This window comes from Nycticebus coucang, chromosome 8 (assembly GCF_027406575.1).
Source record: "Nycticebus coucang isolate mNycCou1 chromosome 8, mNycCou1.pri, whole genome shotgun sequence".
NCBI lineage: Eukaryota > Metazoa > Chordata > Mammalia > Primates > Lorisidae > Nycticebus > Nycticebus coucang.
In genome coordinates this window covers 97,572,940-97,595,760 of record NC_069787.1, presented here as the reverse complement: position 1 = coordinate 97,595,760, position 22,821 = coordinate 97,572,940, and the positions used below count along the sequence as shown (strand labels likewise).

At 45.5% G+C, this 22,821-nt stretch overlaps 2 protein-coding genes across 4 annotated transcripts in view; one reads left to right on the top strand and one right to left on the bottom strand.

Annotated features, from left to right (window-relative positions):
* Positions 1-682: 682 nt before the first annotated feature.
* ALAS1 (5'-aminolevulinate synthase 1) lies at positions 683-21,510 on the bottom strand. Of its 2 annotated transcripts, none has more exons than XM_053600008.1 (11): positions 21,349-21,510; positions 20,185-20,415; positions 16,748-16,975; positions 13,318-13,467; positions 12,704-12,926; positions 10,963-11,147; positions 9,789-9,968; positions 8,754-8,918; positions 4,212-4,480; positions 2,931-3,093; positions 683-969 (listed from the first exon to the last, which is right to left on the bottom strand). In XM_053600008.1, exons 2-11 carry the CDS (start codon positions 20,381-20,383, stop codon positions 809-811), a joined length of 1,923 nt encoding a protein of 640 aa, XP_053455983.1. In that variant the 5' UTR covers positions 20,384-20,415; positions 21,349-21,510; the 3' UTR covers positions 683-808. The 2 variants fall into 2 exon arrangements, with proteins under 2 accessions (XP_053455983.1, XP_053455982.1); XM_053600007.1 differs by having other exon boundaries at positions 20,185-20,404.
* POC1A (POC1 centriolar protein A) overlaps positions 20,422-22,821 on the top strand; it is a 132,713-nt gene continuing 130,313 nt past the window's right edge. For both annotated transcript variants that reach the window (XM_053600021.1, XM_053600024.1), the window contains exon 1: positions 20,422-20,981. The gene's annotated coding sequence lies outside the window, so the exon portion shown is untranslated. The remainder of the gene's footprint in view (positions 20,982-22,821) is intronic.

Sequence of the window (22,821 nt, the reverse complement as noted above, 5' to 3'; positions counted from 1 at the left end):
ATGGAGAAGCAGAAGCAGTGGATAGGGGGTCTAGACTGAGGAAGAGCTTGTTTTTAAGATGAATGACAAAGCCTGCTGTACTCAAGGGGAATGAGCCTGCAGAGGGGGAGAAATTCATGCAGCAAAGAAAGGAAGGCTGCAGGAACATGCAAGAAGCCATAGGACACAAAATACAAGTGGAAAGTCAGGGCAAGGAGCACAAACCCCTCCACTTTCACTGTAGGGGATATGACTACAGGTCCAGAAAGCCAACAGGTTGGGGGACTGGGTGGTGAGATAGGTCAGACCCCTCCTGATGACCCCAACTATCACAGGGCTGTCTGAGGTCAAGGTAGTAGCTGAAAGGGCGTGGGAGGGAAGCAGTTAGACTGCTGAGCACACTGACTGCTCACTGAAGATGTGAGGTGAGAAGCTGAAAGGAAAACTGGTTGCCAAGGTGGTATCACTTCTTTCAAACCTGTTCAGTTGCTGGGGTGCACTCGGTCAGCCACAGGCTATGGTCAGTATTAAAGAGGGAATTGGGTTCAAGCAGAGAATAAGGGTCTGAAGCCACCACAGAGCACCAGTATTTTTTGATACAGTTAATACACCTCTGTAATACAGACTGAATTTAAAAGGATGATAAAAAGTAATTTTTTGATTCAGAGCCAATAGCAGAAAAGACTCATCACTTAAACAAGAATTTATTTTCAGGACTATATTTTTACTATAGATTAAAATTTAATATAATTTAATTCACACATAAAGACAACTCTGGACACTATCCAGATATGACAACAGCCTTGGGTTAGGTAAATTGAAGTCACATTCAGGCCTGAGCAGATACCAACTTGCTTAAGCCTGAGAAATAGGATTTCTCTCTTTCACTCATCACTTCAAAATGCAGTGGCCTCCTGCAGAAGTTGCACTCAGCTGAGGAATGTGGCTTCAGTTCCAGCCCCACTTGTTTCCATGTGATCAGCAGATTCTCTGAAGAGAAATAGTTTTTAAATATTAAAGAGAGTATGTACCCAAGAGAAAAGAAAACACGTCCACACAAAAAACTTGTACACAAACGTTTATAGCAGCATTATTTAGAAATTTAAAAAGTGAAACAACCCAAATGTCCATCGATTGATTGATAAACAAAATGTGGCAAATATGTACAATGGAAGATATAAAAGAAATCAAGTGCTGATTAATGCTACCACATGGATGAGCCTTGAAAACATTATGTTGTGAAGAAGCCAAGAATACAGGACTACATTTGGTCTGAGTCTACGTACACAAAATACCCAGAAAAGGCAAACCCTTAGAGAAAGAAAGATCAGTGGTTGACAGAGATGGGAGAAAGTAGAAAAGGGAAATGACTACTAATAGGAATGGGGGTCTTCTCTGACAATAATGAAAATGTTCTGGAGTCATGTACAGGTGATGGTTACCCAACATTGTGATTGTACTTAAAAACCACTGAACAGTATACTTTAAAAGGGTAAATGCTAAGGCCGGGCACAGTGGCTCGCACCTGTAATCCTAGCACTCTGGGAGGCTGAAACAGGTGGATCACCTGAGCTCAGGAGGTCAAGAACAGCCTGAGCAAGAGTGAGACCCCCGTTTTTAAAAATAGCCAGGCATTATAGTGGGTGCCTGTAGTCCCAGCTACTTGGGAGGCTGAGGCAAGAGGATCTACCTAAGTCCAAGAGTTTGAGGTTGCTGTGAGCTATGATGCTGTAGCACTCTACTAATGGCGACAAAGTGAGACTGTGTCTAAAAAAAAAAAAAAAAAAAGGATGAATTTTATGGTATGTGAATTATATCTAAATAAGGCTGTTATAAAAATAGAGGCTGGGCATAGTGGCTCAAGCCTGTGATCTTAGCACTCTGGGAGGCCAAGGAAGGAGGATCTCTTGAGACCAGGAGTTCAACACCAGCCTGAGCAAGAGTAAGACCCCATCTCTCCTAGGAATAGAAAAAATTAGCTGGACATTATGGCAGGCACCTGTAGTCCCAGCTACTCAGGAGGCTGAGGCAGGAGGATTGCTTAAGCCCAGGAGTTTGAGGCTGCTGTGAGCTACGATGATGCCACAGCACCCTACCCGAGGCAACAGAGTGAGATTCTGTCTAAATCAGTGGTTCTCAACCTTCCTAATAACACGATGTACTTTCATTGTTACAAAGGGGTCGTGACCCACAGGTTGAGAACCGCTGGTCTAAATAAATAAATAGAATAGAATAGAATAGAAAGAGAAAAACAAGACCCAGAGTAGGGCTTTATTTCAGAGGCCTTGGGGGAAGAAGTTGCTCCAACATTGCCACAATACCTTTAGTTTAAAGTGAGCATTTCTAACAGAGCATAATGTCTGTACCTGAAGAGAGGCTGAGCTGTCCTGGGAAGGCTCAGGAGGGCAATGCACCTTTGAGGCTGAGGCAGAGGCAGAGGCAGACTGTGGCTAAAAGCCGCCCCCCCCCCCCAGTCTCTCCTTGAAGCTGGACACTGGGGTGTGGAGCAGTATAGAACCATAAGCATCATAAAATGTTGAACAATCACTTTTATTAGAGGGGTCAGGTGGGGAATTAGGTCCTGGATCACACGTCCCAGAATAGAAAGCAGTTCAGCAGACGCTCGTCAGCCACACTTTGGAGGGCCTCTTTCCCCACAACATTCACTACCATGCTTCCTTAAGCTATACTGACAAAGGGGCACTGGAAAAACCAGTGCTCCTTCTGAGCTTCCAAAATCATTCTGTACCCTCTTGAAATGAGGTCCAGAAGATAGAATCCTAAAAGACAACTAAATGTCTTTTAGGATTCTAAACCATTACAGAGCATTCTTAATTTTGTGGAAAAAGAAGAAACAGATCTGAATGCTTCTGAAGGGCTTCAGTTAGAAACAATGCAAAGATAGTCCCGCAACTCTCCAATGAGGCACCAGGAGCTCCCCAGGCACTCACCAAGGAAGTAGTTCATCATCTGTGGTGTATGGTGAGGGGTGGGGGCAATCCGTAGGAGCTCTTCCCCCCGGGGCACCGTAGGGTAATTGATTGCTTGGACATAGATGTTATGTCTGCTCATTAGTTCATCACAGATTTCTGTGTTTTTAGCAGCATCTGCAACCTAAGTTTGATGAGAGGAGAAGGTAACTTCACAAGATGGACTACTTAGCAAAGATGCTAATGAACACAAGATGGACTACTTAGCAAAGATGCTAATGAACAGTGTCCACAAAGCTTAGGGTTAAGACCAGACTTTAACAATATATATAAGCTTGAGGGAGTAGGAAAGCCCTGCCAGAACACCTGCAATGTAAAGGAGCTGGCATTGTTCGGGGAGCACCAGAGAACCAGAACCACATAAGAAAGAAGTAAACTGGGCGGCACCTGTGGCTCAGTCAGTAGGGCGCCGGCCCCATATACCAGGGGTGGCGGGTTCAAACCCGGCCCCGGCCGAACTGCAACCAAAAAAAAAAAAATAGCCGGGCGTTGTGGCGGGCGCCTGTAGTCCCGGCTGCTTGGGAGGCTGAGGCAAGGGAATCGCTTGAGCCCGGGAGCTGGAGGTTGCTGTGAGCTGTGTGAGGCCACGGCACTCTACTGAGGGCCATAAGGTGGGACTCTGTCTCTACAAAAAAAGAAAGAAGTAAACTTCAGGCGGCACCTGTGGCTCAGAGGAGTAGGGCCCAGCCCCATAGGCCGGAGGTGGTGGGTTCAAGCCCAGCCCCAGCCAAAAACTGCAAAAAAAGAAAAAAAAAGAAGTAAACTTCACATTGCTCTCCTCCCAGGCCTCACCTGGGGAAAACAGTGGTTCTGTTCATACCAGCTAGCCCTCTCACCTAGGATCTATAGCCTAGCTTCAGTCACACTAGCTCTATTCATTATTCTAATTCAGCTGTGACACCCACACTGCTAGTGTGTAGTGGGAAGGGCATGACCTATTTCAAAATTTACAAAGTAAAAAGCCATACTTCAAAGCTGGCCAAGCTCTAGCTTCTGGAGCTTTCTAAATACAATCTCTGTGCTTACTCTGTTAAGGTCAATGCTCTGAAAAGGGAACCTCTGTTTCAGCCTGCTGGGTTCAAAGTCTTTATTTTCACTGTAGAAACACAGCAGAGGGTTGTTGGCTACAGCCCTTTCCCTGACAATCCCCCCGCCCAAGCCTTAGAAGGTGTGAACCAGAATATGTGCACATCACATGTGAGACACAGTCCCCAGCGCGTCTAATCAAAATCAGGTCTTTACCCGCACAGGGATGATATGACTAGGGCAGTGGACGACTGGGAGGCCAGCATCCATTAGCATCTGCCTCATGAGCTTGACATTGCGCTGGTGTTGGCGGCGAAGTGCCCGCCCCTCGGCACTCTTCAGGATCCGCACAGACTCCAAGGCTCCAGCCAGCAGCATGGGTGGCAGAGAGGTGGTAAAGATGAAGCCAGCTGCATAGGACCGTACAGTGTCGATCAGAGAGCTTGTACTGGCGATGTATCCTCCAACACAGCCAAATGCTTTGCCTGGAAGGATACAGCTTCATTTATTACAGCAACAACCTCTAAATGTACACAGGAAGCTGCTATAGAGCATCAAAGCATTTACTGTCTGCTTATCTTCTTAATTTGTCCCAGGACTGAAAGAAGTACAGTACAGTCACATACCACATAACATCTTGGCCAGTAACAGACTGCATATATGATGGTGGTCCTATAGATTTTTTTTTGCAGTTTTTGGCCGGGACTGGATGTGAACTCACCACCTCTGGCATATAGGGCTGGCGCCCTACTCCTTTGAGACACAGGCACCACCCAGATTTTTTTTTTTTTTGAGACAGGGTCTTGCTTTGTTGCCCAGGCTAGAATGAATCATCAACCTAAACTCCTAGATAGCTGGGATTACAGGCACATGTCACCACATTCAGCCAATTTTTTTCTATTTTTTGTAGAGATGGGGTCTTACGAGTCTCAAACTAGTCTTGCAAGGCTGGTCTCAAACTCCTGCTGTCAAATAATCCTTCTGCTCTGGCCTCCCAAAGTGCTGGGATTACAAGCATGAGCTATTGCACCTGGTCCCATAAGATTAAAATGCCTTATTTTTATTGTATTTGTTCTATGTTTAGACATATTTAGATATGCAAAGACTTACCATTGTGTTATAATTGCCTGCAGTAGTCAGGACACTCACATGCTGTACAGGTTGGTAGCCTAGGAGCAATGGCTATATCATATAGTGTAGGTGTACAGAAGACTATGCCATCTATGTTTGTGAAAGTACACTCTACAGTCTAGGATGTTCACACAGCAATTAGATCTAATGATGTGCTTCCAGAACACATCCCTGTCGTTAAGCAACACTTGACTGTAAAAGAATGCCCACCCATTTTTTTTTTTTTTTTTTTTTCGGCCGGGGCTAGGTTTGAACCTGCCACCTCTGGCATATGGGACCGGCGCCCTACTCCTTCAGCCACAGGCGCCGCTCATGCCCACCCATTTTAAAAAGGGAAAACAGCTGAGAAAGGTTATGGAAGGGTTTTGCCCAAAACCATATGGCCAAGCTGTGACTGATCAAGATCATAACGCAAAATCTTCAAATGAGGCCTGTCACCTAGTGTGCTCCAACGTCCAGTGCTGCTTCTTTTCCCACCATATTATTCTCACCTACCTTTCCCCCCTTGGTTTACTACTCTGTCAGCCAGCAAAACTCTGTTTCCTGTGTTCTGCACTGTCTGCATTCTCTGGAAGAAGATTTGAGTTGCAGTGTTTGTACCATCCTCTATGAACATTACCCTTGGGCTGGAATCTCACCCAGCTAAAGCATTAGCTGTTTTGGTATGACTGGTGTTATTTCCTACTTAAGTAAAAACAAAACTCTTGACAATCAGTATTTGCCAGATAAATACAAAAACTCAGAACCTGTTAGGATTGATTTAGGGCCAGACTTTTTTTAAAATTCTAGTTGAGTCCCTTTGTATACTCAGTATCTCAAGTTTCAGGATTAAGAACTCCAGAAGAGTCCTCACAGATCTTAACATTATGTTCCGTACTTAACAATGTTGCTAAAACCACAGGTAGGGCTGGACTAGTTCAAACTCCTACACTGGAAAATTTCTCTCTCCAGCCTTTTCCATCTCACAATGACCGTACCTTCAAAGAGCCCATGTCATGAGAGCTCTTTTAAAGAAAAGAGCTGCTGGAATTAGGACACATGAACAAGTGATTTTCTCGGCAGGGTTCCACTCTTAAAAACCCCAAGCTCTCTGGGTTTGCACAAGGCTTTCAAACCCCCTTAACAGTGCTGAAGATGCTCTCTTTTGCTTGCCCTTCCTTTACCAAGTGTAGGCTATAAATTGGTATTTCGGCTGCTAGATGAGTTTCCAACTGCTTACCAACTTTTGAAGGTTTATTTATTTTTTGAGACAGAGTCTCACTCTGTTGCTCTGCAGCTGAGTGCTGTGGCATCATTATAGCTCACAGAAACTGCTGGGCTCAGTGGCTCGTGCCTGTAATCCTAGCACTCTGGGAGGCCAAGGTGGGTGGATTGCTTGAGCTCAGGAGTTCCAGACCAGCCTGAGCAAGAGTGAGATTCCATCTCTAAAAATAGCCAGGCATTGCAGTGGGCACCTATAGTCCCAGCTACTTGAAAGGCTGAGGGAAGAGAATCACTTGAGCCCAAGAGGTTGCTGTGAGCTATGACACCACAGCACTCTACCAAGGGCAACAAAGTGAGACTGTCTCAAAAAAAAAAAAGAAAGAAACCTCAAACTCAGGCTCAACCAATACTCTAGCTTCAGCCTCCCAAGTAGCTGGGACTACAGAAGCTTGCCACAACACCCAGCTAATTTTTCTATTTTCAATAGAGATGGGGTCTCGCAATTGCTCAGGCTAGTCTCAAACTCCTGAGATCAAGTAATCTGCCTTTCTCAGCCTTCAGTGCTAGGATTATAGGTGTGAGCCACCATGCCTGAACTGAAGGTTTCCTTTTTGTTGTTGTTGTTGCAGTTTTTGGCTGGGGCCAGGTTTGAACCCGTCACCTCCAGTATATGGGGCTGGCACCCTATTCCTTGAGACACAGACACCACCCTGGACTGAAGGTTTGTTTGTTTGTTTATTTATTTTTTGAGACAAAGCCTCAAGCTGTTGCCCTGGGTAGAGTGCTATGGCATCACAGCTCACAGCAGCCTCCAACTCCTGGGCTCAAGCAATTCTCCTGCCTCTATCTCCCAAGTAGCTGGGACTACAGGTGCCTGCCACATCACCTGGTTATTTTTTGGTTGCAGCCGTCATTGTTGTTTGGTGGGCCTGTGCTGGATTCGAACCCGCCAGCTCAGGTGGTATGTGGCTGGTGCCTTAGGCACCAAGCCTGGACTGAAGGTTTAAAAAAAAAAAAATAAGTCTTGGCTTGGCACCTATAGCTCAAGAGGCTAAGGTGCCAGCCACATACACCAGAGCTGGTGGGTTCGAATCCAGCCTGGGCCTGCCAAACACCAATGCCAACTACAACCAAAAAAATGGCTGGGTGTTATGGCAGGCGCCTGTAGTCCCAGCTACTTGGGAGGCTGAGGCAAGAGAATCGCTTAAGCCCAGGAGTTGGAGGTTGCTGTGAGTTGTGATGCCACTCTAACCAGGAGACAGCTTGAGGCTCTGTCTCAAAAAACAAAACAAAACTCTCCAAATTTATATAATTTACATTGTCATCTCCCTAAGGATCTCATAGCAAAGGGGATGTCTATAGTAATTGTTTGTATACAACTCATTTGTCTTCTCCACAATTTGGATTGAGGTCCTACTGTTATCTCAATTACATTGAGGAGGACACTGAGGTGCAGAGAGGTTAACTACCAACATGAGGTCATACAAATAACGAGTTACGGAGCCAGGATTTAAACCCAGCCAGCTTCCAACTACTGTAAGACATTGCCTCTGTATGAGAAGCAGAAGAAAACCAGGGGGAACTGGAACATTCCATGTGGTAGGCACAAATCTCAGCACTTCATAACACCTGAACCTAATGGCTGGTCTAGGAGAAAAGTACTAAAATTTTTTCTTTTAAATTAAGAGTAATAATCTGGGGCGGCGCCTGTGGCTCAGTGAGTAGGGCGCCAGCCCCATATGCCGAGGGTGGCGGGTTCAAACCCAGCCCCGGCCAAACTGCAACCAAAAAATAGCCGGGCGTTGTGGCGAGCGCCTGTAGTCCCAGCTGCTCGGGAGGCTGAGGCAAGAGAATCGCGTAAGCCCAAGAGTTAGAGGTTGCTGTGAGCCGTGTGACGCCACTGCACTCTACCGAGGGCAGTACAGTGAGACTCTGTCTCTACAAAAAAAAAAAAAAAAAAAAGAGTAATAATCTGAAGCACAGAGAATGAAAGTCCTTGCCATAGCATATAGCTAAAGCTACAACTGCATTTAAAATGAATTCAGATGGCAATAAATGGTAGTTCTGTCATGTTAAGATATTTACTGTGGTGGCGGCGCCTGTGGCTCAAAGGAGTAGGGCACAGGCCCCATATGCCGGAGGTGGAGGGTTCAAACCCAGCCTTGGCCAAAAGCTGCAAATAAATAAATAAATAAATAAAAGATATTTATTGTGATTTTAGGACCTGTGTCTCCATGACCCAAGCATCCTGCTAAGCTGTGCCATCAGTCACTGGGACAAAGAAACTCACCCAAAATAAAACGTGGCCCAGGCTTTATATGCTATTACACTGTCTCCTTACTTGATCCCAGTTAGACTAGTCCTTAGCCTCATTAGGATAATGTCATTTTAGTATAGATGACAGAATGTACAAAGTATACATACCAAGTGTTCCAGAAATGATGTCCATTTTTGGCATGACTCCATCCCGATCTCCAATCCCTCCACCTTGAGCCCCATACAGCCCCACTGCATGGACCTCGTCCACAAAGGTAATTGCTCCAAACTCATGGGCCACATCACACAGCTCTTCCAGTGGGCACACTGCTCCTGAAGATTGACCAGAGACTGTTCTGAAGAGCTTGCCATTTCAGAAATTTTTTTTGGTCAGAGTCAGAACAAAACAGTTACATTCTAGGGTACTGTTTTTAATATCTGAAAGAAAATAAACTTGGCCCAACTTCTAGACTACTTGGGAAACTTAGAACCTAGCAAAATTCAGAAGAGAAAATCTACCTTTACCCAAATCTATACAATGTCCAACAATCATAAAACCCCAGCAGAAAGTAAAAGAAAATAGGCTTGGTGCCTGTAGCTCAGTGGCTAGGGCACCAGCCACATATACCAGAGCTGCCAAACAACAATGATAACTACAACCAAAAAATAGCCAGGCATTGTGGTGGGCGCTTATCATCCCAGCTACTTGGGAGGCTGAGGCAAGAGAACCACTTAAGCCCAAGAATTAGAGGTTGCTGTGAGCTGTGATGCCACAGCACTTTACCAAGGGCGATATAATAAGACTCTGTCTCAAAAAGAAAAAGAAAAAAAGAAAGAAAGTAAAGGAAAATAAATGCAAAAATAAAACATCATACTTTTTTTCTTTTTGAGACAGTCTTACTCTGTCCCCCTGGGTAGAGTGCCATGCTGTCCTAGCTCACAGCAACCTCTAACTCCTGGGCTCAAGTGATCCTCTTGCCTCAGCCTTATGAGCAGTTGGGAGTACAGGGACCTGCCACTACACCCGGCTCATTTTTCAATTTTTAGTAGAGACGGGGTCTCGCTCTTATTTAGGCTAGTCTTGAACTCCTGAGCTCAAACACTCCACCTCCCTTAGCCTCCTAAAGTGAAAACACCATACTTTCAAAAATTCAGGCTTCATTTTTCATCTCAGATTTCAGATTAATCTCTATTTAGACTCACCATCCATTGAGTGCACAGTTTCAAATGCAACAATCTTGGGGACTGAAGGGTCAGATCTTTGCAGCAGTTCTCTGAGATGGCTGACATCATTGTGACGAAAGATGTACTTTGGCACTCTGCTGTTCCGAATCCCTTGGATCATGGAGGCATGGTTCCCAGAATCGGAGTAAATCTCACAGCCTAACATGACAAAAATGCTATTTATTGCCACCTGCATCAAAAACAAATTATTTCCTAGACAGAAACAACAGACTTTTGTCTGAAAGTGATACTCTGAAAATGCCCAGTAGGAGAAAGATACTGTATGCCAGTTTCTTCCTGGTAAAATAACTTCTAGCTAGTGTTCACCTTTGAGAAGTCCCAGAGGCGTAGAATAACTCCGTGACAGGCAATTAATCTGCATTTAAATCTGGCTGCCTCACTCTAAACTCAATCAAGAGATAAATGAAATCATTAAAAGTTTTCTAAAAGGATCTTCTTAGAATATGAAGCAATAATAATTTGAGGCAGTTAGCTTAAGGACGAGACCTTTCAAATCTGAATCTTTATGTTCTACTGGAACTCATAATGTACAGTTAGCACATCATGCTCAATCTGAGAGCAAATGCTCCCAGATAGGACTGTTACCTTCAATTGAAGAGTTTTGGGTAAGCTTTACTTGTTGCCAATATTCTTGTTATTACTAAAAAACCAAAAAACTCTGGGTGGTGTCCGTAGCTCATGGGTAGGGCGCCAGCCACGTACACCGAGGCTGGCAGTTTGAACCCAGCCTGGGACAGCTAAAACAATGACAACTGCAAAAAAACAAAAACAGCTGGGCATTGTAGCAGGTGCCTGCAGTCCCAGCTACTTGGGAAGCTGAGGCAAGAGAATCGCTTAGGCCCAAGAGTTTGAGGTTGCTGTGAGCTGAGACCCCACGGCACTCTATCCATGGTGACAGCTTGAGGCTCTGTCTCAAAAACAAAACAGCTGGGCATTGTAGCAGGTGCCTGCAGTCCCAGCTACTTGGGAAGCTGAGGCAAGAGAATCGCTTAGGCCCAAGAGTTTGAGGTTGCTCTGAGCTGAGACCCCACGGCACTCTATCCAGGGTGACAGCTTGAGACTCTGTCTCAAAAACAAAGCAAAACAAAAAAAACCCCAAAAACTCTAAGGCACCCTTTCTAGGCTTCCTTACCTGGCATCATCTTAGCCAAGGTGAAGAGGGTTGAGTCGTTGGCTACAAAGCACGAGGAAAACAAGAGTGCTGCATCTTTCCCATGAAGGTCAGCCAGCTCCTGCTCCAGGTCCACGTGGAATTTACTAGTTCCAGAAATATTTCTAGTACCACCTGCCCCAGCACCATGTTGTTTCAAAGTGTCCCTGTTTTTACAAAAGAAAGAAAAGAAAAGCAAAAAGAAGAGAAAAGAAAAGAGAAGAAAAGGTCACGGTTCTAAACATTCTTTGAATTGTTCCAGGATCCAAGAGACAGAAACTTATATTGATCTAGCAATTCCCTCACCGTGAAATCTGGGGTCAGAAGTTTCAACTGACTTCATCTTCAGACTAGAGAGAGAAGGTATCAACACTAGGGTGATTAAGGACCATTAATAACAAGCACTGTGCCTGTAGTCCCAGAAACCCCAGAGGCTGAGGCAGGATGATTGCTTGAACCCAGGAGTTTAAGGTCACTGTGAGCTAGGCTGACACTATGGCACTCTAGCCTGGGCAACAGAGGAGTGAGATTCTGTCTCAAAAAAAAGGCTGGGTGTGCTTCACATCTGTAGTCGAAGCACTCTGGGAGGCCAAGGTGGGTAGATTGCTTGAGTTCAGGAATTTGAGACCAGCCTGAGCAAGAGTGAGACCCTGTCTCTCCTAAAAATAGAAAAACTGAGGCAAGAAGATCGTTTGAGCCCAAAAGTTTGAGGTTGCTCTGAGCTATGATGATGGCACTCTACAACCAGGCCAACAGAGTGAGATTGTTTAAAAAAAAAAAAAAAAAAAAAGTGTTCATTTAACAGTCAATAAGTATTTAGTATTAGCTAATTTACTAAAGTTTGTTTTCTTTGAGAAACATTCTTTCCAATAACATGACATTTTGAGGAAAAAAAAAAACCTAGAGACATCTTCGATGGTGGTTACCTAAACCTTTGGCAAACCAGTCACGTGACGTGAAGATATACACTGACGACTGTATCTCAGATGGGACTCCCTTTAACAAGCCTCTTGGAAGGTCTGGCAAGCATCTTTCTCAAGCATCCCTAGCCACAGTGATCCTACTGAAGGACATGAATGATGGAACTGCCATCCTTTATGTTTTTTTGAAGTTGCTTTTCCGCTAGGGCTGCTAGATCGGTATTTCTCCACATGCAGCCATGACCAAGGATGTCTCTGTGCAAGACTATCTGGTATTAAAGGTACACTCACTTGTGGAGTGGTAGGAAGTGAAACAATAAGCTTGATCTCTCACACACTAAGGGGCTCTATTAGCTTTCTGCACACTAGAGTGTCTTTAAAAGTAATCTATAGATGTCAAAAATGGTATTTTTCTATGGCCCACCTTTAGCTGCTGAATATTCCCTCCATAAAAGATCCTACTCCCATAGATCATTAAAATCTTGCCAAATAATACCAGTGATATTAGAAAGCTAAGGGCTAGGGCGGCGCCTGTGGCTCGGTTGGTAGGGCGCCGGCCCCATATACCGAGGGTGGCGGGTTCAAACCCAGCCCCGGCTGAACTGCAACCAAAAAATAGCCGGGCGTTGTGGCGGGCGCCTGTAGTCCCAGCTACTCGGGAGGCTGAGGCAAGAGAATCGCTTAAGCCCAGGAGTTGGAGGTTGCTGTGAGCTGTATGATGCCATGGCACTCTACCAAGGGCCATGAGGTGAAACTCTGTCTCTACAAAAAAAAAAAAAAAAAGAAAGCTAAGGGCTACTTACATAACTGCCCCACACACCCGAGGGTGGCGACTCATTCCTAGGTAGTCGTTACTGCACCAGACCGACACCTGCTTTTTAGTGATGAGAGAATCCGAATAGTCATCTGCCATGGGGAAGATGTGTGCCCTCCGGTTCACAGTTTTGAAAACTCGATAGGTGTGGTCATTTTTTTTCTCATCGATTTTCTTTTCAAAGAAATGATCATACTGAAAAGTGGAAACAGCTAAAAAATGAACAGAACAAAAGACAGTACAGTCTAATGGTTAAAAAGCACATCTGGGTTTTGGTTTTAAAGACAGACCTGAGTTCATGTCCCTACTTGGCCACTGAGTAGCAGGAAGATTCTGGACAAGTTATTTAAAGTCCTCATCTAGTAAGGAGTGAAGAGACTATTTATGTCAAAGGTTTGGCAGTGACCAGTGTGTAGATACTAGGTATTAAAAGACAGAAGGCAGGCTACCAACAGTATCACTATAACTAAGAACAACTACTACTCAAAAAGGGTCATGGCTTTCAATCTTTAACTCATCATGTAATTTTATGTTCAGTCTGATGTATGATCAAGTTACAAATTTTCTCCTGCACTGCATCAGGAAAATAACAATGAGACTTACATTTTGGCAAGTTATCTTGAAGAAGATGAGACACTCTTTCTGGTCTTTGCTTTCGCATGATATCCTGGAAGTTCTTCAGCAATCCACTTGAATTCCCACCATCAGTCTTCACACTAATCATACTGGGGTTCACTGGGGTCTGGGCAACCTCTATAACAAAAGCAACAAAAGGCAAATAGGATTGACATTCTATTCTGAGTTCACAATACCTTCCAGATATACTGTCAAAAATGGTTTATTCCTGAGTTCACTAAAAATCCAATTATAACCAAAAGTATTTGTAACTGAGTATATGAAGCATCTTTTTTTTTGGAGACAGTCTTACTATGTCACCCCCGGTAGAGTGCCATAGTGTCACAGCTCACAGCAACCTCAAACTCCTGGGCTTGAGAGATTCTCTTGTCTCAGCCTCCCAAGTAGCCAGGACCACAGGTGCCCAACACAATGCCCAGCTATTTTTTTTGTTGTTGTAGTTGTTATTGTTGTTTAACTGGCACGGGCCAGGTTTGAACCGCCAGCCTCAGTGTATGTGGCTGGCACTGTATCCACTGTGCTACGGGTGCCAAGCCTGAAGCGCCTCTTTTTAAACTTTAGTTTTTGTAATGGCCCATGCTTGGTATTATTTTCAAAGCTAATGAACATTAAAGTCTAAAGCTTTCTAGGTGATTGGCATGCCTCCCCTACTACATCCCCAATGCCATCCTCATCTCAATTTCAATTTTCTTCACAGAAACCAATTTTGGCCATGTGCACAATTTCTGCTTGTGGGACATTTTAGGGGCTTTGGGTCCTCTGTGGATACAGCCACAGCTGGCAGTAAGGTTGCCACTCAATGACCCATCAGTAAGAATCATAGTTTGGGAGCCCCAGGACCAGCACTTACTGCAGTAACACTACCCTTTGGGTTTGTTTTTATTGTTTCAAGTTAATTGAAGGTACAACAAATGTTTGCAATTGTTAGTAAAGCCCCTCTTATAATTGTGTCCTGCCCCCAAGACATGTGCCATACACCCTAACATCGTGCCCATTAAGTTGGAGCACACCCATTCCCCACCTACCAACCCTTCTTCCTGCTCCTTTTTTCCTCCCCCCAACCTTGAATTAAGTTTTCCTCTTATGTGGACATGTATTAGACTTTCTACTGGCTTTATGTTAGAATTAAGTACATTGGGGATTCTGCTTCTCCATTCTTGTAATACTTTACAAAGAAGTATTACAATTTCTTCCAGGTTAATACAAAAGATATAAAGTCTGCATTTTTTTTTTAGACAATCTCATTTTTGCCCTTGGTAGAGTGCCATGGCATCATAGCTCACAGCAGCCTCCAACTCGTGGGCTCAAGCAATTCTCTTGTCTCAGCCTCCCAAGTAGCTGGGACTACCTGCACTCGCTACAGTGCCCGACTACTTTTACAGATGGGGCCTCACTTTTGCTCAGGCTGGTCCAGAACCTGTGAGCTCAGGCAATCCACACACCTCGGCCTCCCAGAGTGCTGGGATTACAGGTGTAAGCCAAGTCGGCCAGTGTAAGACTCCATCTTTTTTTTTTTTTTTTCTTTTTCTTTTTTTTGGAAACAGTCTCAAGCTGTCGCCTTGGGTAGAGTGCCATGGTGGCATCACAGCTCACAGCAACTTCCATTCTCTTGCCTCAGCCTCCCAAGTAGCTGGGACTACAGACACCCGCCACAACGCCCAGCTATTTTTTGTTGTTGCTGTTGTTGCAGTTGTCACTGTTATTTTAGCTGGCCCAGGCTAGGTTTGAACCCGCCAGCCTTGGTGTATGTGGCTGGCACCCTATCCACTGAACTATAGGGCCGCCTAGTCTCCGTTTTTAATGGCTGAATAGTATTCCATGGTATACATATACCATGGCTTATTAATTCATCTTGGATAAGTGGGCACTGAGGTTGTTTCCACTTTTTTTTTTTTTGAGACAGAGTCTCACTTTGTCGCCCTCGGTAGAGTGCTATGGTGTCACAGCTCACAGCAACCGCCAACTCTTGGGCTGAAGCGATTCTCTTGCCTCAGCCTCCCAAGTAGCTGGGACTACAGGGGCCCGCCACGATGCCCAGCTATTGTTTTTTTTTTTATTGTAATTGTCATTGTTGTTTGGCAGGCCCAGGCTGGATTCGAACCTGCCAGGTCTAGTATATGTGGCTGGCACCCTTGCCGCACAGGCACGGTGCCCACATTTTGGCGACTATAAATTGAGCTGTGATAAACAGTCTAGTGCAAATGTCCTTATAATGAGTTTTTTTCTTCCAGGCTTAGTAGCCAATTTTCTACCTTTTATCTCACCACATGGTGGGAAAGACCAAAGGGAAAAAGGGTAGTTGGTAGCAGCTCAAGACTACAGGTTATAGCTGGGTGTGATGGCTAATGCCTATAATCCTAGCACACCGGGAGGCCAAGCGGGAGGATTCCCGCTCAGGAGCTCAGGAGTTCAAGGCCAGCCTGAGTAAGAGTAAGACCCTTTTTCTACTAAAAATAGAAAAACTAGGCTCTGTGCCTACAGCTCAAGTCTAGGGCGCCAGCCACATACACCAGAGCTGGTGGGTTCGAATCTAGTCCAGGCTGGCCAAACAACAATGATGAAAACTACAACCACCCCCACCTCCCCGCCCAAAATAGCTGGGCGTTGTGGCAGGTGCCTGTAGTCCCAGCTACTTGGGAGGATGAGGCAAGAGAATCTCTTAAGCCCAAGAGTTAGAGGTTGCTGTGAGCTGTGATGCCATGGTGACAGCTTGAGACTCTGTCTCAAAAAAAAAAAAAATAGAAAAACTAGTTGTGCATAGTGGTGAGCACCTATAGTCCCAGCTACTTGGGAAGCTGAGCAAGAGGATTGCTTAAGCCCAAGAATTTGTTGCTGTGAGCTATGACGACATCATGGCACTCTACCCAGGGCAACCAAATGACACTCTGTCTCAAAAAAAAAAAAAAAGGCTCGGCGCTCACAGCACAGTGGTTACGGTGCCAGCCACATACACCAAGGCTGGTGGGTTCGAAACTGGCCTGGGCCAGCTAAAACAACAATGACAACTGCAACAAAAAATAGCCCAGTGTTGTGGTGGGTGCCTGTTGTCCCAGCTACTTGGGGGGCTGAAGCAAGAGAATTGCTTAAGCCCAAGAGTTGGAGATTACCATGAGCTGTGACGCCACCGCAAGCTGCCAAGTGTGACACAGTGAGACTCTGTCTCAAAAAAAAAAAAAGACTGCTGGTTATTTTTAGAAATTAAGCAGTTACTATAAAAGCTGGTCACATCCTACATACTCATCAGAAAGAAAGTCCCATATTTTGCAATACAGTCCTTTGACGAGGAATGTGTTTCCATAAATACTGCCCTAATAATAGTTTACACACAAAACTGAGGGTCCAAAAATGCCAAAAGAACCTCTTCACTCTTCCTAATGGTTCCCGTCTCATCTGTTACCTTTCCTCACAGCATGCATTTCCTGCACATCTTCCTGAAGCTCCAGACTGGCTTTGCAGAAGACACTGCTACCCCTCTGGCTCATCTGTGCTGCCAAAAAAGGGCATTTGCTCGCAGTGCCCTGGCTTGTGGCAGGCAAGGGGTGTCCAGACGGAAGCTGTGTGCCATCTGGAATCTGCTGGGATCTGTCAGGAGCCTGCTGGACCTTGGCTTTGGCAGTTTTGTCCTCTGAGGGAGGAAATGGAAAAAGTGAAACATCAGATCTGGTTGCACAGTATACAAGAAAACCACTTATTTCTTTCTCTTATTGCCTCAGAGATGATAACCTTTATACTTACTCTACCCCGCCATCCAGACACAAACTTATTTTTATTAGGTTCTGCTAATCTATTTTCTCATCTGTCTCACTGTAAACAATGTTCCTGTAAAGAGTTAACTGGCACATTCTAGTTACCTCTCAAACCCACAGCATTTCTCCATATAAATCCAAAAAGGTACTATTTTCTAGTTTTAGACAACCCAAACTCCTTGGGTTGCACTATTTCCAGTAAATTCTACCCTAAGTACACTCAGCTTATTATTTCATGAGAGAACGTATTTTCTAAAGTAATTTGAAGTATTCTTACAAATTTTTTCTGTGCTAGTATTTTCTTTTTGTAGAGACAGAGTCTCACTTTATGGCCCTCGGTAGAGTGCCGTGGCATCACACAGCTCACAGCAACCTCCAACTCCTGGGCTGAAGCGATTCTCTTGCCTCAGCCTCCCGAGTAGCTGGGACTATAGTGCTAGTATTTTCTTAAAAAAATTTTTTTTTCCTATTCAACCTGCAGGAAAAGAATCTGTTAATATTCTCTAAACAGATTCTTGACAAAGAAGTTTGCTATTGCTGAACATAAAACCTACTTGTTTTCTTCTAAGCAAAACAAATTATAACTTAGGTATTTAGGTTATCATCTAATATAGTTCAACTTATTAATATGCTAAAAAATACAGGGGTACATTACAGTCACATACCTCATCTATTTTCTCATCTAAATTCATCAAAGAAGTCTGCTGACTTAACACAGTTGGCTGGTAATTATGCTTCTAGTTAGTGACTTCCCTCTCCCCTTGAGCAAATTCATTCACTTTCCTTCTAGAAAAGTCTTTCTTCATCATTCTGGAATACTCCTGTGAGTCACTGGCTAGCCTTTCCTATAACTTGGGTAAGGTGTCTCAATACAGTTTTCATTAAAATCTTCTATAAGGAAAAGCCAAAAAAATTATTTTGAAGTTAATTTCATTCATTGCAAAAGTAATACATATTCATTCTAAAAGGTCTAGAAAAAGAAAACAAGCCCTCTCATTGAAAACATAAGCATTACAAACACTTTGGTAAAAAAGACATAACTAATTCCTGAAAATAAATCCTACAAAGGATTAAGTCCTTCCTCCTTAATGAAAAAAACATTCCTTTCTTACAAGTCCACACCCAGAGAACGCCCCTAAAAGCCAGTAAATTAAAATATTCTATAGGATTAAGTGAAATCTGGAAAGCCTCATCATGTCCTAGCAGAAATAGACCAAAACTAAATTCAACTTTTGTGTCTTTATTAAAAACAAAACTTTATGGGCAGCACCTGTGGCTCAGTGGGTAGGTGTTGGCCCCACATACGGATGGTGGTGGTTTCAAACCCCGCCCCAGCCAAACTGCAACAACAACAAAAAAAGCCAGGCATTGTGGTGGGCGCCTGTAGTCCCAGCTACTCTGGAGACTGAGGCAAGAGAATCGCCTAAGCCCAGGAGATGGAGGTTGCTGTGAGCTGTGACACCACAGCACTCTACCAAGGGCGATAAAGTGAGATTCTGTCTCTTAAAAAAAAAAGAACCAAAACTTTATATACAGAAATAAAAATACATGAATTAAAAAAATCACTAACAGGGCGGCGCCTGTGGCTCAGTGAGTAGGGCGCCAGCCCCATATGCCGAGGGTGGCGGGTTCAAACCCAGCCCCAGCCAAACTGCAACCAAAAAATAGCCGGGCGTTGTGGCGGGCGCCTGTAGTCCCAGCTGCTCGGGAGGCTGAGGCAAGAGAATCGCGTAAGCCCAAGAGTTAGAGGTTGCTGTGAGCCGTGTGACGCCACAGCACTCTACCCGAGGGCGGTACAGTGAGACTCTGTCTCTACAAAAAAAAAAAAAAAAAAAAAAAAAAAAAATCACTAACAAATACTGTATTCCACTCATATAAGGTACTCATGGTAATTAAATTAGTAGAGACAGAAAGTAGAATGGTGGTGGCCAGCACTGGGGGAAGAATAGGGAGTTAGTGTTTCATGGGTATGGAGTTTGGAGGAAGGTGAAAAAGTTCTGGAGATGGATGGTGGTGACGGCTACACAACAATATGAATGTACTTAATACCACTGAACTATCTATTTAAAAATGGTCAAATAGGGGCGGCGCCTGTGGCTCAGTGAGTAGGGCGCCGGCCCCATATGCCGAGGGTGGCGGGTTCAAACCCAGCCCCGGCCAAACTGCAACAAAAAAATAGCTGGGCGTTGTGGCGGCGCCTGTAGTCCCAGCTGCTTGGGAGGCTGAGGCAAGAGAATCGCGTAAGCCCAAGAGTTAGAGGTTGCTGTGAGCCGTGTGACGCCACGGCACTCTACCTGAGGGCGGTACAGTGAGACTCTGTCTCTACCAAAAAAAAAAAAAAAAAAAAAATGGTCAAAATGGTAATTTTTTTTTTTTTTTTGAGACAGAGTCTAACTTTATCACCCTCGGTAGAGTGCTATGGTGTCACAGCTCACAGCAACCTCAAACTCTTGGGCTCAAGTGATTCTCTTGCCTCAGCCTCTCAAACAGCTGGGACTACAGGCGCCTGCCACAAAGCCCAGCTATTTTTAGAGATGAGGTCTCGCAGTCTCATTCTGGCTCAGGCTGGTCTCAAACTCCTGAGCTCAGGCAATCCACCCGCCTCGGCCTCCCACAGTGCTAGGATTACAGGTGTGAGCCACTGTACCTGGCCTAAAATGGTAAATTTTATGTTATGTGCATTTTACTACAGTAAGATCATTTTTTTTAAGAAAAAAAATCACTACTTTAAAAGCCAAAGGCCAAATATTTAAGAGCGAAAGCATGGAATAGAACATTCCAATTTAATATTTATGTAAATGAGGCACTGAGGAAACACTAAAACCCCAACAGACACTGACAAGCAACCCAGAAACCTATAAAGTGGAACACTGGCCACCATTTCACCTTTAAAGACACGAAAACTAAAAGTGCCTACCTCAAGGGGTTAGGGTGACAATTATAGGAGATAATCCATGCACACAGCTGAGCCTGGCACAGAGTAACCCCTCCATTAGTGTGGCCCTCACCACCACTGTGGACTAGAACTGCTTCTACTATAGTAATGAGTGCAAATACCCGATGCTCCTTCATTGCCAATGACACTTACTCTCATTGGCTGAAGAGGTTTCTTTGATCTGCTGGCAGTGTACTGTTGAAATGGACAGTGTCCGAGGGGCTGGCTTGGCCCCAACTTCCATCATCTTGGGGCAGTTTTGGGCATAGAACAACAGAGATTTGCCTGCCTTCTGCAGAAAGGCCTGGGGGACCCGGGATAAGAATGGGCAGCGGCGAACAACAGTCTCCATGTTTAGGAAGTACACTGGTGCCTGTAGAAAGACTAATAATTAATGATGAGTGACATCAACACTTGTTAATGATCAGGCAAATACCACTGCAAGGTCACTGGGTTCAGGTGTCACCTGCAGTTTATATTAGGGGTAACCTGGGATACTAACATGTCTCACTCAAAAATGTCTAAAGACAGCACTGTGGGACTCAACTCAGGAGTGGTGACCGCACTCTACCCAAGTCATCAACTTCTTCATTCCCCAGCTTTATACAAAAGTATCTGCAAAGCAACTTCATCAAATGAAGTAAATAATGACAAATAACTAAGGGGGTGGAAGGATGAGGGACAAGGTAAGAACAGGTTTGGGAGGCTAGACGGTCCTTAGGGAGATGCACAGCGCAAATAAAACACCTTGGCACACACCCAGGTGTACAAAGTGAGGCCAGGGAAGAAACCCGTCATCTATCCAGGCAGAAAGGTCTCTTGGAGATCTGAATTTTGTCCGGTCCCCCCGCCCCCAAAGGCATCCAGCTCTGAGTCCAGAATTTCCCTGAGTTATGCCCCCAAAACCCGGAAAACTGGGTATAACTGGAAAAGGAGCGACATAAAGAAAGGTAGGCGTTTTTTGGGGGGGTGCAAATGGGGACGCGTGGGCCTATAAAATCGAAGGCGTTGGGTCTGGTGAACCGAGACAATCCTCAGGGAGTGGGGTTCAGAGGCTACCCGGGGTCGAGGGCACGAGAAGGTATGAGCAGGTAATTCTAAAGCGGCTGGTTAAACACGGACAATCCGGAGGGGACCGAATGGGGGAAACTTAGGCAGCCGAACAGGCAAATGATCTGGAAGCTAAACTTCGACCCCGAAAGCGGCGGGTTACTAGGACAATGGGGGATGGGTTTCAACAGCTGGGGGAGCGGTGCCCGGGCCGGACACGCGTGGGCTTTCCCCGGTTGGCGCCACACACGGAGCGCGAGCCCTCACCTGCGCTGGGGACTCGGCAGCAGCAGTGGCGGCTACGGCGACGGCAAGCACGCAAGCCGAGAAATCCAAATGAACCCTTGTTACCGTTGTCCGCCAGCAGTCTCAGGCCGCGATCGCCGGCGCCCTAATATACACCCAGAGAGACGGCTGCGCATGCGCCATGGGCGCGGTCCGCTTCCACGCAGGCGCGCCCCATCAAGCGCTGGGAGCCGAGGAGCCGGGTCGGTGGGGGGTGGTCCTCATCGACTGGGCTCAGTGCGTGGGGGTGGGACCTCGGTTTCCCAGGGTCGTCTTGCCGGGAGAAGGAGGGTTAAGACGGTGGGCTGACGAAGTCTTATTTCTGAACCTCTTGCTACACCCCGTTGTAGCCTCTCCACCAAATATCCTACGTATGCTTCGGAGCCCTACTGCCTATTAGTGGAGCACAAACAGGCAAGGTCGGAAGCGAAGTGCCACTAGGGCCAACTAGGGCGTGACAGGGCTATTTTAAAGGGTGTTTTGAACATGAAATAAAAAGAGAGGATTCAGGAGTTCAGGTCCAGGGTCTTAAGTAGGATCCCAGCTGGGGCTTGATTAAAAGTTGTGAAGGAGGGTTAGCTCTCCCCAAGGTGGAGTGGTCCTGGTGGCTTGCGCTAGAGGCTGGAGGGGGACCTCGGTGTAGGGAGGACGGAGACAGAGCAGAAGCGGAAGGAGACCCAGTTGAGGAACTTTCGAGTCTGAGATGATACAGAGAAGGGGCAAAGGAACAGGTCTAGATGGAACCCCATCCACTAGGGAAGAGGAGAGGCATAAAGCCTGACCGATACTTAGTGTTTGTTTGACACCTATTTAGCTATGTTTTTTTATTTTCCATCCATCCAAAGCCCTTGTGGTCCCCATAGGCACCTGCTGGGTAGCTTAGCACTTCATCCCAGAGTTCAGAGTTGGGCCATGCCTTCCTTGAGTCTCTCTGAAACCACACCTGATGTGTAGGGCTTGGCAAACCCCTCTCAGGAATGTCAGCCCAGCCACCTTGCTCCACACCCTTCCCAGCTTGGCCCAGTCTGGGCTAGACCTGTGCCAGGCTCAGACCTACCCTCCTCCACTCTTTCAGAAAAAGTCATTCAGGCAGTATAGTACTAGAGGTTCTGGAAATTTCTCAGCTCCACCTTGGAGGGTTAGAGGCTTGAGCTCACAGAGGTAAGAGCCATTATTCCCAGCTGGGCATTAATAAGAGCGATAAAGTCCAGAGTAACAGTGACCAAGGCGTGTCCAGGTACTTGCCAATTTTCTCTCTCTGAGCACTGAGTCAGCTACAAGGCAGGCAAGTGAGTCTCAATCTGCACATGAGGCACTTGGGTCCAGAGTGACACTAAGACCAGTGGCAGATGAAAGCTCTCATCTGGCGGTCCAAGACGAGGAGTCTGGGGCAGTGCCCATTAGCCAGAGAGAAAGAGAAAAAAAAGTTTCAGTACTTGGACTCAGACCCAAATG